The 12,678-nt window shown below is 43.3% G+C and overlaps 1 protein-coding gene across 1 annotated transcript; it reads left to right on the forward strand.

The window, feature by feature from the left end:
* The first annotated feature begins 3,060 nt into the window (after positions 1–3,060).
* Positions 3,061–3,375, forward strand: FEZ1 (fasciculation and elongation protein zeta 1). Its single transcript, XM_077839865.1, has one exon. It carries the CDS (start codon positions 3,061–3,063, stop codon positions 3,373–3,375), a length of 315 nt encoding a protein of 104 aa, XP_077695991.1.
* Positions 3,376–12,678: the final 9,303 nt, after the last annotated feature.

The raw sequence follows: 12,678 nt of genomic DNA on the forward strand, positions 1-12,678 counted from the left end.
TTAAAGGTTTAATTAAAAAATAGTATTTTTTAAAATCCTCCCATATTAAAAAAAACTCTGTCTAAACTGATTTTGTTCAGACTTCCCAAAAATAATTAATCTCTGGCTGACATGAAACATGGAAAATGTCAGGCCAAAAATGCAGTTTTCAGAAGGCTATGAGCAACTCTTTGCAGGTTGGAGACTAACCAATTTATTTGAGCATAAGCTTTCGTGAGCTACAGCTCACTTCATCGGATGCATACTGTGGAAAGTGTAGAAGATCTTTTTATATACACACAAAGCATGAAAAAATACCTCCCCCCACCCCACTCTCCTGCTGGTAATAGCTTATCTAAAGTGACCACTCTCCTTACAATGTGTATGATAATCAAGGTGGGCCATTTCTAGCACAAATCCAGAGTTTAACAAGAATGTCTGGGGGGGGAGGGGGGTTAGGAAAAAACAAGGGGAAATAGGTTACCTTGCATAATGACTTAGCCATTCCCAGTCTCTATTCAAGCCTAAGTTAATTGTATCCAATTTGCAAACAAATTCCAATTCAACAGTTTCTCGCTGGAGTCTGGATTTGAAGTTTTTTTGTTTTGTAATATAGCAACTCTCATGTCTGTAATCGTGTGACGAGAGAGATTGAAGTGTTCTCCGACTGGTTTATGAATGTTATAATTCTTGACATCTGATTTGTGTCCATTTATTCTTTTACGTAGAGACTGTCCAGTTTGACCAATGTACATGGCAGAGGGGCATTGCTGGCACATGATGGCTTATATCACATTGGTGGATGTGCAGGTGAATGAGCCTCTGATAGTGTGGCTGATGTTATTAGGCCCTGTGGTGGTGTCCCCTGAATAGATATGTGGGCACAGTTGGAAACAGGCTTTGTTGCAAGAATAGGTTCCTGGGTTAGTGGTTCTGTTGTGTGGTATGTGGTTACTGGTGAGTATTTGCTTCAGGTTGGGAGGCTGTCTGTAGGCAAGGACTGGCCTGTCTCCCAAGATTTGTGAGAGTGTTGGGTTATCCTTCAGGATAGGTTGTAGATCCTTAATAATGCATTGGAGGGGTTTTAGTTGGGGGCTGAAGGTGACGGCTAGTGGCGTTCTGTTATTTTCTTTGTTAGGCCTGTCCTGTAGTAGGTGACTTCTGGGAACTCTTCTGGCTCTATCAGTCTGTTTCTTCACTTCCGCAGCTGGGTATTGTAGTTGTAAGAATGCTTGATAGAGATCTTGTAGGTGTCTGTCTCTGTCTGAGAGGTTGGAGCAAATGGGGTTGTATCGCAGAGCTTGGCTGTAGACGATGGATCGTGTGGTGTGGTCAGTGTGAAAGCTGGAGGCATGTAGGTAGGAACAGCCGTCAGTAGGTTTCCGGTATAGGGTGGTGTTTATGTGACCATCGTTTATTAGCACTGTAGTGTCCAGTAAGCGGATCTCTTGTGTGGACTGGACCAGGCTGAGGTTGATGGTAGGATGGAAATTGTTGAAATCATGGTGGAATTCCTCAAGGGCTTCTTTTCCATGGGTCCAAATGATGAAGATGTCATCAATATAGCTCAAGTAGAGTGGGGGCGTTAGGGGACAAGAGCTGAGGAAGCGTTGTTCTAAGTCAGCCATAAAAATGTTGGCATACTGTGGGGCCATGCAGGCCATGTGGACGCCCTAACGCCATGATTTCAACAATTTCCACACGATCCATCGTCTACAGCCAAGCTCTGCGATACAACCGCATTTGCTCCAACACCTCAGACAGAGACAAACACCTACAAGATCTCTATCAAGCATTCTTACAACTACAATACCCAGCTGCGGAAGTGAAGAAACAGATTGATAGAGCCAGAAGAGTTCCCAGAAGTCACCTACTACAGGACAGGCCTAACAAAGAAAATAACAGAACGCCACTAGCCGTCACCTTCAGCCCCCAACTAAAACCCCTCCAACGCATTATTAAGGATCTACAACCTATCCTGAAGGATGACCCAACACTCTCACAAATCTTGGGAGACAGGCCAGTCCTTGCCTACAGACAGCCTCCCAACCTGAAGCAAATACTCACCAGCAACCACACACCACACAACAGAACCACTAACCCAGGAACCTATTCTTGCAACAAAGCCCGTTGCCAACTGTGCCCACATATCTATTCAGGGGACACCATCACAGGGCCGAATAACATCAGCCACACTATCAGAGGCTTCTTCACCTGCACATCCACCAATGTGATATATGCCATCATGTGCCAGCAATGCCCCTCTGCCATGTACATTGGTCAAACTGGACAGTCTCTACGTAAAAGAATAAATGGACACAAATCAGATGTCAAGAATTATAACATTCATAAACCAGTCGGAGAACACTTCAATCTCTCTCGTCACACGATTACAGACATGAGAGTTGCTATATTACAACAAAAAAACTTCAAATCCAGACTCCAGCGAGAAACTGTTGAATTGGAATTCATTTGCAAATTGGATACAATTAACTTAGGCTTGAATAGAGACTGGGAATGGCTAAGTCATTATGCAAGGTAACCTATTTCCCCTTGTTTTTTCCTAACCCCCGCCCCTAAACATTCTTGTTAAACTCTGGATTTGTGCTAGAAATGGCCCACCTTGATTATCATACACATTGTAAGGAGAGTGGTCACTTTTAGATAAGCTATTACCAGCAGGAGAGTGGGGTGGGAGGAGGTATTTTTTCATGCTTTGTGTGTATATAAAAAGATCTTCTACACTTTCCACAGTATGCATCTGATGAAGTGAGCTGTAGCTCACGAAAGCTTATGCTCAAATAAATTGGTTAGTCTCTAAGGTGCCAGAACAACTCTTTTTCTTTTTGCGAATACAGACTAACACAGCTGTTACTCTGAAATCTTTGCAGGTTGTAATGAAATTTCTGATATGATCGTCAATATAGATAGGACTACTCTTCCCACAGTAATGAACTGAAGTCTGCAGAAACAGAAAGTGTGTGCATACAGGTTACAAAACCTTGTTACTGATTCATGGATGTACTTTTTGTTCTAGATAATCTGACTTGAAGAAGTCTATTTCACTTTAGCCAGTTCAAGATGGAAGCTCCACTGGTGAGTCTGGATGAGGAGTTTGAGGATCTGAGACCCTGCTATGCTGATGAGAGAGAAGAAAAACCGCATTGTTTTTATAGCTCATCCCCTCAGCATCTGGAAGATCCCTCCCTTTCTGAGCTTGAGAACTTCTCCTCTGAAATTATCAGCTTCAAGTCCATGGAAGACTTGGTGAATGAATTTGACGAGAAGCTGAATGTCTGCTTTCGGAATTACAATGCCAAAACCGAGAACCTTGCTCCTGTAAAAAATCATCTCCAGATACAAGAGGAGGAAGAGCATCTTCAGGATGAGGAGTAAGTAGACTAGAAATTCTAATAATACATTTAACCCAAGGAGGCTTTTATTTATGTTAATGCAATGAGTCCTCATAAAGCTTGTCAAAAAAGGAAAAATAAAAACTAAGAAAAAAATTGAAATTTTGAAGAAGTTTCCATTGTGCAGGGTTTCCAATCGATCTATTTTCAGGTTTTCAAAATTTTTATTGCATTTTAAAATATTTTTTGGTCAAAAACATTATGGAAATGATTCTTGACACTTGTTTTCAGGAAACAAAAACATCTGATAACCATTTTGATAATGGTTTTGATAATTTTTTAAATAAAAACAATGGATAAAGAAGTCATGAAAATGTCTGTGAAAAATTAAAACATTTGAATAAGTGAATAGTTTTTTGCAAAATATGTTTTCTTTGGAAAAAGGCCATTTTAATGTTTTAATTTGAAAAAAATTATAATGTCTATACTCATAAAGAGATTATGCCAAGGCTTCTAGGTCACCACTGAGACTAAGGCTATTTTTACACTACAGAGTTTAGTCCACTTAAGTTACATCGATCATAAGCTGCTTTAATTACATTGGTTGTGCACATCCACACAGTGCTCCTTGCATTGTCAGATCACATCCACAGTCTGTGCTCTTGCATCGACAGTGAGAGAGTTTTATCATGGGAAGCTATCCCACTGTGCAACTTGCCACCCTCTGCTCCTGGAAGATCTGGGAATGGATTGTGATGCATCATGGGAGTGTGCTCACCATCCCATGATGCAGTTATTTCTGTTCCATCATTCCATGGGCTTCTGACTTCATTTCATGCCATTTTTAACAGTCCTTGTAAACTATGTGCCCACCATCTCTGTCTGAAATCATGGATCCTGAACTGCTGAGCGTTATGACCACAACGCGGCTGGTTCTGCAGTATTTCATGAGCTGCGAAACAGAAAGTGAATCAGTGGTGCCTGCCCTGCTGTGTGCCATGGAAAGAAATAATTCAAGACTGCTGCTGGCATTCATGGAGCAGCTGCACATGGCGGATCATTGGTTCTGGGCTCAGGAAACAAGCACCGAGTGGTGGAATCTCACTGTGATGCGCGTGTGGGATGACCAGAGTGGCTGTAGAACTTCCGGATGTGCAAATCCACCCTCCTGGACCTGTGTGTGGAGCTCGTCCCAGCACTGTAGCACAAGGGCACCAGAGTGAGAGCTGCCCTCACTGCTGAAAAGCTAGTGGCAATCGCTATGTGGAAGCTGGCAACTCTAGATTGCTACCAGTCAGTTGCAAATCAGTTTGGCGTTGGAAAATCCACTGTGTGGGTTGTGGTGATGCAAGTCTGCAGGGCCATTAATCACCTCCTGCTACAAAGGACTGTGACTCTTGGTAATGTGCAGGAAATATTTGATGGCTTCAAGGCAATGGGATTCCCTAACTGCAGCGATAGATGGAACGCAGATCCCAATTTTGGCCCCAGACCATCTTGAGACAGAGTACATCAACCAAAAGGGCTACTTCTCCATGGTCTTGCAGGCGCTAGTGGATCACCAGGGCCATTTCACTGACATCACTGTAGGGTGGTCAGGGACGGTGCAGATGCATGCATCTTTAGGAACACTGGACTGTATAGAAAACTGCATGCTGGGACTTTCTTTCCAGACCAGAAGATTCTGATGGGGGATGTGAAAATGCCCATAGTGATCCTGGGAGACCCTGCCTACCCCTTGCTCGCATGGCTCATGAAGCCTTACACCGGGAACCTGGACAGCAGCAAGGAGCACTTCAGCTACAGGCTCAGCAGGTGCTAAATGACCACTGAATATATCTTTGGCATATTAAAAGGTTGGTGGCACTGCCTTTTTGGCAGGTTAGACCTCAACAAGGAAAATATTTCCACAGTCATTGCAGCCTGCTGTACAAGGCATAATATTTGTGAAGTGAAGGGGGGAAAGTTTTCCCCAGGGTGGAGTGCTGGGATTGATTGGCTGGCCACTGATTTTGAGCAGCCAGATACCAGGACAATTAGAGGGGCACAACAGGATGCTATTCAAATCAGGGAGGCTTTGAAGGAGCATTTTGACAATGATTCCTAGCAACGTGTCTTTATGTGAGGTATTCAGCCAGGCAGTGTTTACTTGCCGCCCTGTGTGACCCCTATAATGTTTGATTAACCTGAGCGTTAATTGTAGTGAGCAAATATTCCTTCCAATAGCCACTGTGTTTGAATGTTAGCACCCCAATTAATGTGCATATGATACAAATAAAGAGTAAATTTGTATCAAAGAATAAAGTTTAATAACAGGACAAAAACAAAATATTCATCAAATAGGGAACATGGAAATGAGGAATAGTCTCTTGGTTATGGCTCTCATAGCTGAGTGTAATTCCAGCTTTATGAAACCAGTCCCTATGGGTTGAGTGCAAGGCTACTGAGAGGTACCGGGAACATGCACGAAATGTGGTGCGGGACTTTGGGGAGAGCATGGAATGGAGTTCAGTGGGGTACTGAACTACAGGGGGACTCGTGCATGGCTGTGCTCTGACTGCAGCATAATGAGGAACTTGAGCATCTGTGTCTGGTCCTCCAGTAGCTTAATCATCCACTCTTGCCCCTCTCTCCTTTCCAGGCTATCCAGCCTGATATTTTCATTAATTGTCTCCCTCAGTGCTATTGTTTCACTATCTGCTGTAGCTGTTGACTGCAGCACTTCACAAAACATATCCTCCTTACTCTTCCTGGTTTGCTATCTTATCTGATGGATGTACTCTACCACTGTGGAGAAGTGGGGTCCTCAAGGGCATCTTCAGAAGCCAAAGAAACAATGAACTGACACAGTGTTGTGAGTGCGCTCACAGCCGTGAATCACAAAAGTTACACACACATCTTTGTCACTATCCCTTGGCTAGCATACAGCTTGGCGTGAGTCCGAAATATGGTGAGTTTGGTTGGGTGGGGGGTGGAAAGGGGGGAATGGGCAAGAAGGAACAAAGGGTCTGGGTGGTCTGAGAAGGGGGTTCCTACAAGCTCCTAGTGGAAATATTCTGAATATTGGTACCCTTTTCCATAGGTGGGGTGATCAAACCCGATATCTCACTACTGAGGGTAACCCAGGGTGCAAGGGTGCATCTCTTGCATGTGTGTGTCTTCAGACTGTCTCTGTATACTGCTCGCCTATGTGCGGCTTTGGTCCCCGCAGAAATAATTGCCTGTTGGGTGCAGCAAAATTTCCTGCAGTGGGGACAGAAACAAGCTAACTCTGCTAAGGAACCTTTGGCAGAGGATTGCAGAATATCTGCAGGAAAATTTCCTAGAGATCTCTTTGGAGGATTCCCAGGCTATCCCAGTGTACATTAACAAACTTTTCTGCCAGGCTCCCACTGCGTAGCTGCATAAACTCTGTTGTTAATTTCATTGCCTTATCCCTCCTCTACCATATAACAAAGTACATGAGAGCTCAATCTCCTCTCACCATGAAGTATCAAAGTAAAATGTATGCTTACTTACACTCGCATCCCCCGCTTCAGGGCTGGATTACCCACTAGGCAGACTAAGCACGTGAGATTTTTTTTTTTAAATTTGATATTTGATATTTCAAAAAAAGCATCCAAATAGTCATCATGGGAAAAATCAGAACTTTTTTGGACTTCCTTGCACTCCGCTCCATACTCTTCCCCTGTTTTTCTGTTCTCTTTTTATTACTTATCCCCACCTAAACCAGGGGGGCGTCCTACTAACGTAGATCGAAATAATGCGGGGGAATCAAATCCTGTCATGTATTGCAATAAATTTATGTTTTATTATTGATATATTCTTCTGGGTTATATGTACTTGATTCATTTTTTCCTTTCTTATATATATATTTTATATATATACATAAAAATAGTGTTCATTGTGTAATTTGTTTTTTTTTTAAGTTCAGATAATTGAGATAAGGGGCAGGATGAAACAGCCAACTGAGTGGAGCACAGAAACGTAAACTGGTGGAAGAAAAAAAACAAAAAACTAGTGAAATTTTCCAAAATCTTCCAAAGCTGACATAATTTTTCAAAGCGAATCCATCAGAAGCAACATCTTTTCTCAGTAGCACAGACATCGTTCCAAAACCTGGAGGTGTTTCAGAGACTGACCCTTCTTCTGTTGGTGAAACAAACACCATTCCAGAACATGTGGCTGTGTCAGAGACTGTAACTGATCATCCTACACCTGGTGGTAAAACAGACGTTGTAGAAGGTGTGGATGTGTCAGAGACTGAACCTGCTCATGCTGTAAATAGTAGGAGAAAAGATCCTGGTATGTGGGTTGATTTCAGTACCGATGATGTAGCTTACTGGATAGATTGTGGACAAATTACTGTCAACACCACACTGGGCCATTTGAGAAATCACATTGGACTTTTACCAATGGCAAACAAACAAGATATTGTTCACAAAAAATATTTTTTGGCATGAAAGCGAATGGTGAGAAATACACTCGAGAATGGCTACTGTGTTCACCATCAACAGGGTCTGTGTACTGTTTTGTTTGCAAACTTTTTGCAGATAAACCTTGAACATCCCGGTTTGCTGCAGATGGATTTAGTGACTGTCGGAATACTGTTTTAATTGAACAACATGAAAATAGCACTAATCACAGAGATTCAATGTTGACATATTTAAATTGAAGACAGGGCTTTGGATTGACACAAAAATTGGAAGAACAAATTAAAGGGGAGCGTGAATACTGGCAACATGTCTTGCAGCGTGTTATAGCTGTTATTCAAACATTAGCTGATGTGGTCTGCCTTTCCAGGGATCAAATGACACGTTTGGATCATTGCAGAATGGAAATTTCTTGGGATTGTTGGAGCTTGTGGTTCAGTTTGACCCATTTTTACCTGGCCATATCTCAAAATATGGGAATGCTGGCAAAGGTAACCCATCATACTTATCCAAGACAATATGTGATGAACTCATTGGTCTAATGAGTGACAAAGTTTGTTCAGCTATTGTGGATGAAAGAAGTACTGCTGGGTACTTCAATTTATCTGTCGACTCTACACCTGATCTTTCACCTATTGATCAGTTGAGTATTGTACTAAGTTATGTGTCTCCCACAGATGGAAAACCAGTTGAACAATTTATAACATTCGTCAATTTGAAAAGCCACACTGGTGAAGAAATGGCAAATCACGTACTGCAGTATCTGTGCCAAGTCTGCAAAATAGATTTCTCGAAGTGCAGAGGTCAATCTTACAACGACGCTGCCAATATGTCAGGGCGTTATCAAGGGATGCAAAAGAAGCTTTTAGAACAGAACAAATATGCCATAATCATAGCATGTGCTGCACACTCTCTCAGTCTTGTTGGCCGCGGTGCTGTGGATTGTTGTCTGGTGGCAGTAAGTTTTTTCTCAACAGTCCAGTTACTTTATACATTTTTCTCTGCCTCAACACGCCGATGGGCAGTTCTTAAAACATATTTGGGCAATGATGGTGTGTTGAAATCTCTTTCTAATACTTGCTGGGAGGCACATGCAGTGGCAGCAAGTGCAATTCTAGAGTCCTACTCAAAGATTGTGGATGCATTAGAAAGTATAGCTGAAGACCAACCACAAAAGGGAGAAACTATACGAGAGGCAGAAAATATTGCAAACAAGATGCAAGAACTAGAGATTGTATTCATGTTGACCATATGGAATGACATTTTACAACACTTTTACCACACAAGTCAAGCTCTCCAAGAAAAAGAATTGGATTTGAAAACATGTGCAGAACTCTGTCAATCATTAGCAGACCACTTACACACTTTGAGGAATGATTTCAAAAGATTTGAAGACATATCAAAAGATATCTTGCCTGATACTAACTACAAAGAAACCCAGTCCCGCAAGCGACTCAGGAAAAAACAAGCAAATGATAGCAGTGCACCAGAAACAGCATTGAATCCCAGAGGCAAATTTTGCGTATCTACTTACTACACTATAATTGATACACTTGAAGCTCATATGAAGAGGAGAGGTGACGTGTACAAAGAAGTATCATGTAGATTTTCTTTTCTAAACGATGTGAACTTATCTGATGAACAATATTCACAAGGTTGGCAAAAGCTAGTTGACTCATACCCTGTTGACTTAACATGAATCTCTGTGGAGAAGTACGGCAGTTACACTGTTATATGCTTGCAAAGTTTAATGAAACAGGAAAAATGAAATTCAGTCACATTGATCTTCATGACACAATACTGAAAGGCAGATCCCCTGGGGGACTAACTTGAAGGGGAAAGGAGTCCAGGAGAGCTGGCTGTATTTCAAGGAATCCCTGTTGAGGTTACAGGGACAAACCATCCCGATGAGTCGAAAGAATAGTAAATATGGCAGGCGACCAGCTTGGCTTAATGGTGAAATCCTAGCGGATCTTAAACATAAAAGAGAAGCTTACAAGAAGTGGAAGGTTGGACATATGACCAGGGAAGAGTATAAAAATATTGCTCGGGCATGTAGGAATGATATCAGGAGGGCCAAATCGCACTTGGAGCTGCAGCTAGCAAGAGATGTCAAGAGTAACAAGAAGGGCTTCTTCAGGTATGTTGGCAACAAGAAAAAAGCCAAGGAAAGTGTGGGCCCCTTACTGAATGAGGGAGGCAACCTAGTGACAGAGGATGTGGAAAAAGCTAATGTACTCAATGCTTTTTTTGCCTCTGTTTTCACTAACAAGGTCAGCTCCCAGACTGCTGCGCTGGGCATCACAAAATGGGGAAGAGATGGCCAGCCCTCTGTGGAGATAGAGGTGGTTAGGGACTATTTAGAAAAGCTGGACGTGCACAAGTCCATGGGGCCGGACGAGTTGCATCTGAGAGTGCTGAAGGAATTGGCGGCTGTGATTGCAGAGCCATTGGCCATTATCTTTGAAAACTCATGGCGAACGGGGGAAGTCCCGGATGACTGGAAAAAGGCTAATGTAGTGCCAATCTTTAAAAAAGGGAAGAAGGAGGATCCAGGGAACTACAGGCCAGTCAGCCTCACCTCAGTCCCTGGAAAAATCATGGAGCAGGTCCTCAAAGAATCAATCCTGAAGCACTTGCATGAGAGGAAAGTGATCAGGAACAGCCAGCATGGATTCACCAAGGGAAGGTCATGCCTGACTAATCTAATTGCCTTTTATGATGAGATTACTGGTTCTGTGGATGAAGGGAAAGCAGTGGATGTATTGTTTCTTGACTTTAGCAAAGCTTTTGCCACGGTCTCCCACAGTATTCTTGTCAGCAAGTTAAGGAAGTATGGGCTGGATGAATGCACTATAAGGTGGGTAGAAAGCTGGCTAGATTGTCGGGCTCAACGGGTAGTGATCAATGGCTCCATGTCTAGTTGGCAGCTGGTATCACACTTGGTATCACACTTGAGTGCCCCAAGGGTCGGTCCTGGGGCCGGTTTTGTTCAATATCTTCATAAATGATCTGGAGGATGGTGTGGATTGCACTCTCAGCAAATTTGAGGATGATACTAAACTGGGAGGAGTGGTAGATACGCTGGAGGGGAGGGATAGGATACAGAAGGACCTAGACAAATTGGAGGATTGGGCCAAAAGAAATCTGATGAGGTTCAATAAGGATAAGTGCAGGGTCCTGCACTTAGGATGGAAGAATCCAATGCACCGCTACAGACTAGGGACCGAATGGCTAGGCAGCAGTTCTGCGGAAAAGGACCTAGGGGTGACAGTGGACGAGAAGCTGGATATGAGTCAGCAGTGTGCCCTTGTTGCCAAGAAGGCCAATGGCATTTTGGGATGTATAAGTAGGGGCATAGCGAGCAGATCGAGGGACGTGATCATTCCCCTCTATTCGACATTGGTGAGGCCTCATCTGGAGTACTGTGTCCAGTTTTGGGCCCCACACTACAAGAAGGATATGGATAAATTGGAGAGAGTCCAGCGAAGGGCAACAAAAATGATTAGGGGTCTAGAACACATGAGTTATGAGGAGAGGCTGAGGGAGCTGGGATTGTTTAGCCTGCAGAAGAGAAGAATGAGGGGGGATTTGATAGCTGCTTTCAGCTACCTGAAAGGGGGTTCCAAAGAGGATGGCTCTAGACTGTTCTCAATGGTAGCAGATGACAGAATGAGGAGTAATGGTCTCAAGTTGCAGTGGGGGAGGTTTAGATTGGATATTAGGAAAAACTTTTTCACTAAGAGGGTGGTGAAACAATGGAATGCGTTACCTAGGGAGGTGGTGGAATCTCCTTCCTTAGAGGTTTTTAAGGTCAGGCTTGACAAAGCCCTGGCTGGGATGATTTAACTGGGAATTGGTCCTGCTTCGAGGAGGGGGTTGGACTAGATGACCTTCAGGGGTCCCTTCCAACCCTGATATTCTATGATTCTATGATTTCTATGATTCTAATACAATGTGTATTTCCAAATGTAGAGATCGCACTACATATTTTTCTAACATTGATGATTACTAACTGCTCCATAGAATGCTCTTTTTCTCAGCTGAAAGGAATAAAAAACCCTCAGAGAACAACAATGTGTCAGGACAGATTGGATTCACTTTCTCTATTGTGTATGGAAGTGGACAGGCTTTGTTGAGTCAGCTTTGATGAACTTATCCAGAATTTTGCAATCAGAAAATCTAGAAAGAAGCTATTTTAATTTCAGCATATGTGTAAGTTTTGTGTCATTTCGAAAAATAAAATTTTATTTTATGGTATAGTATTGTTTTTATTTTGAATTACATATGGGGGGGGGGGGGCACCATAATCTTTTCAGTGCTTAGGGACTCTAAAGGTCTTAATCTGGCCCTACCCTGCTTCATGTCCACTAGTGCCAGAGTGCTGTGACTGGCTAGATCCCTCCAGAGTCAAAAAAAGGTCCTAACTCGCCACATCACCGCATGCCATTTTCATGTGTTCCACATCCTCCTCCAACTCCACTTCCTTGTCTACCACTTTGTCCTTGGGGTTGACTCTGCTGGCTGCTTCCTTCTGTCCCCCCAAAGTATCCACAGGGCTCTAGGTGAAGGAGGTGGAGCTGCAGCCAAGAGGGCATGCAGTTCCTTGTAGAAATGGTGTGTCTTTGGCGCTGCACCAGAGCGATGGTTGGCCTTCCTTGCTTTCTGGTATGCCTGCCTCAGCTCCTTGATGTTTGCATGGCACTGTTGTGTGTCCCTTTTGTGACCCCTCTCCTGCATGCCACTAGAAATCAGCCCGGAGGCATCAAAGTTCCTATGGCTGAATTGAAGCTGTGACTGCAGAGCCTCCTCTCCCCGCAGACCCAGCAGATCCAACAGCTCCGGTGTATTCCATGCAGCTGGGAAGATGTGGTGTGAACTGTCCATGCCGAGCAAATAGGAGGAGAAATTTC

This window comes from Eretmochelys imbricata, chromosome 22, assembly GCF_965152235.1.
Source record: "Eretmochelys imbricata isolate rEreImb1 chromosome 22, rEreImb1.hap1, whole genome shotgun sequence".
In the NCBI taxonomy this organism is placed as follows: domain Eukaryota; kingdom Metazoa; phylum Chordata; order Testudines; family Cheloniidae; genus Eretmochelys; species Eretmochelys imbricata.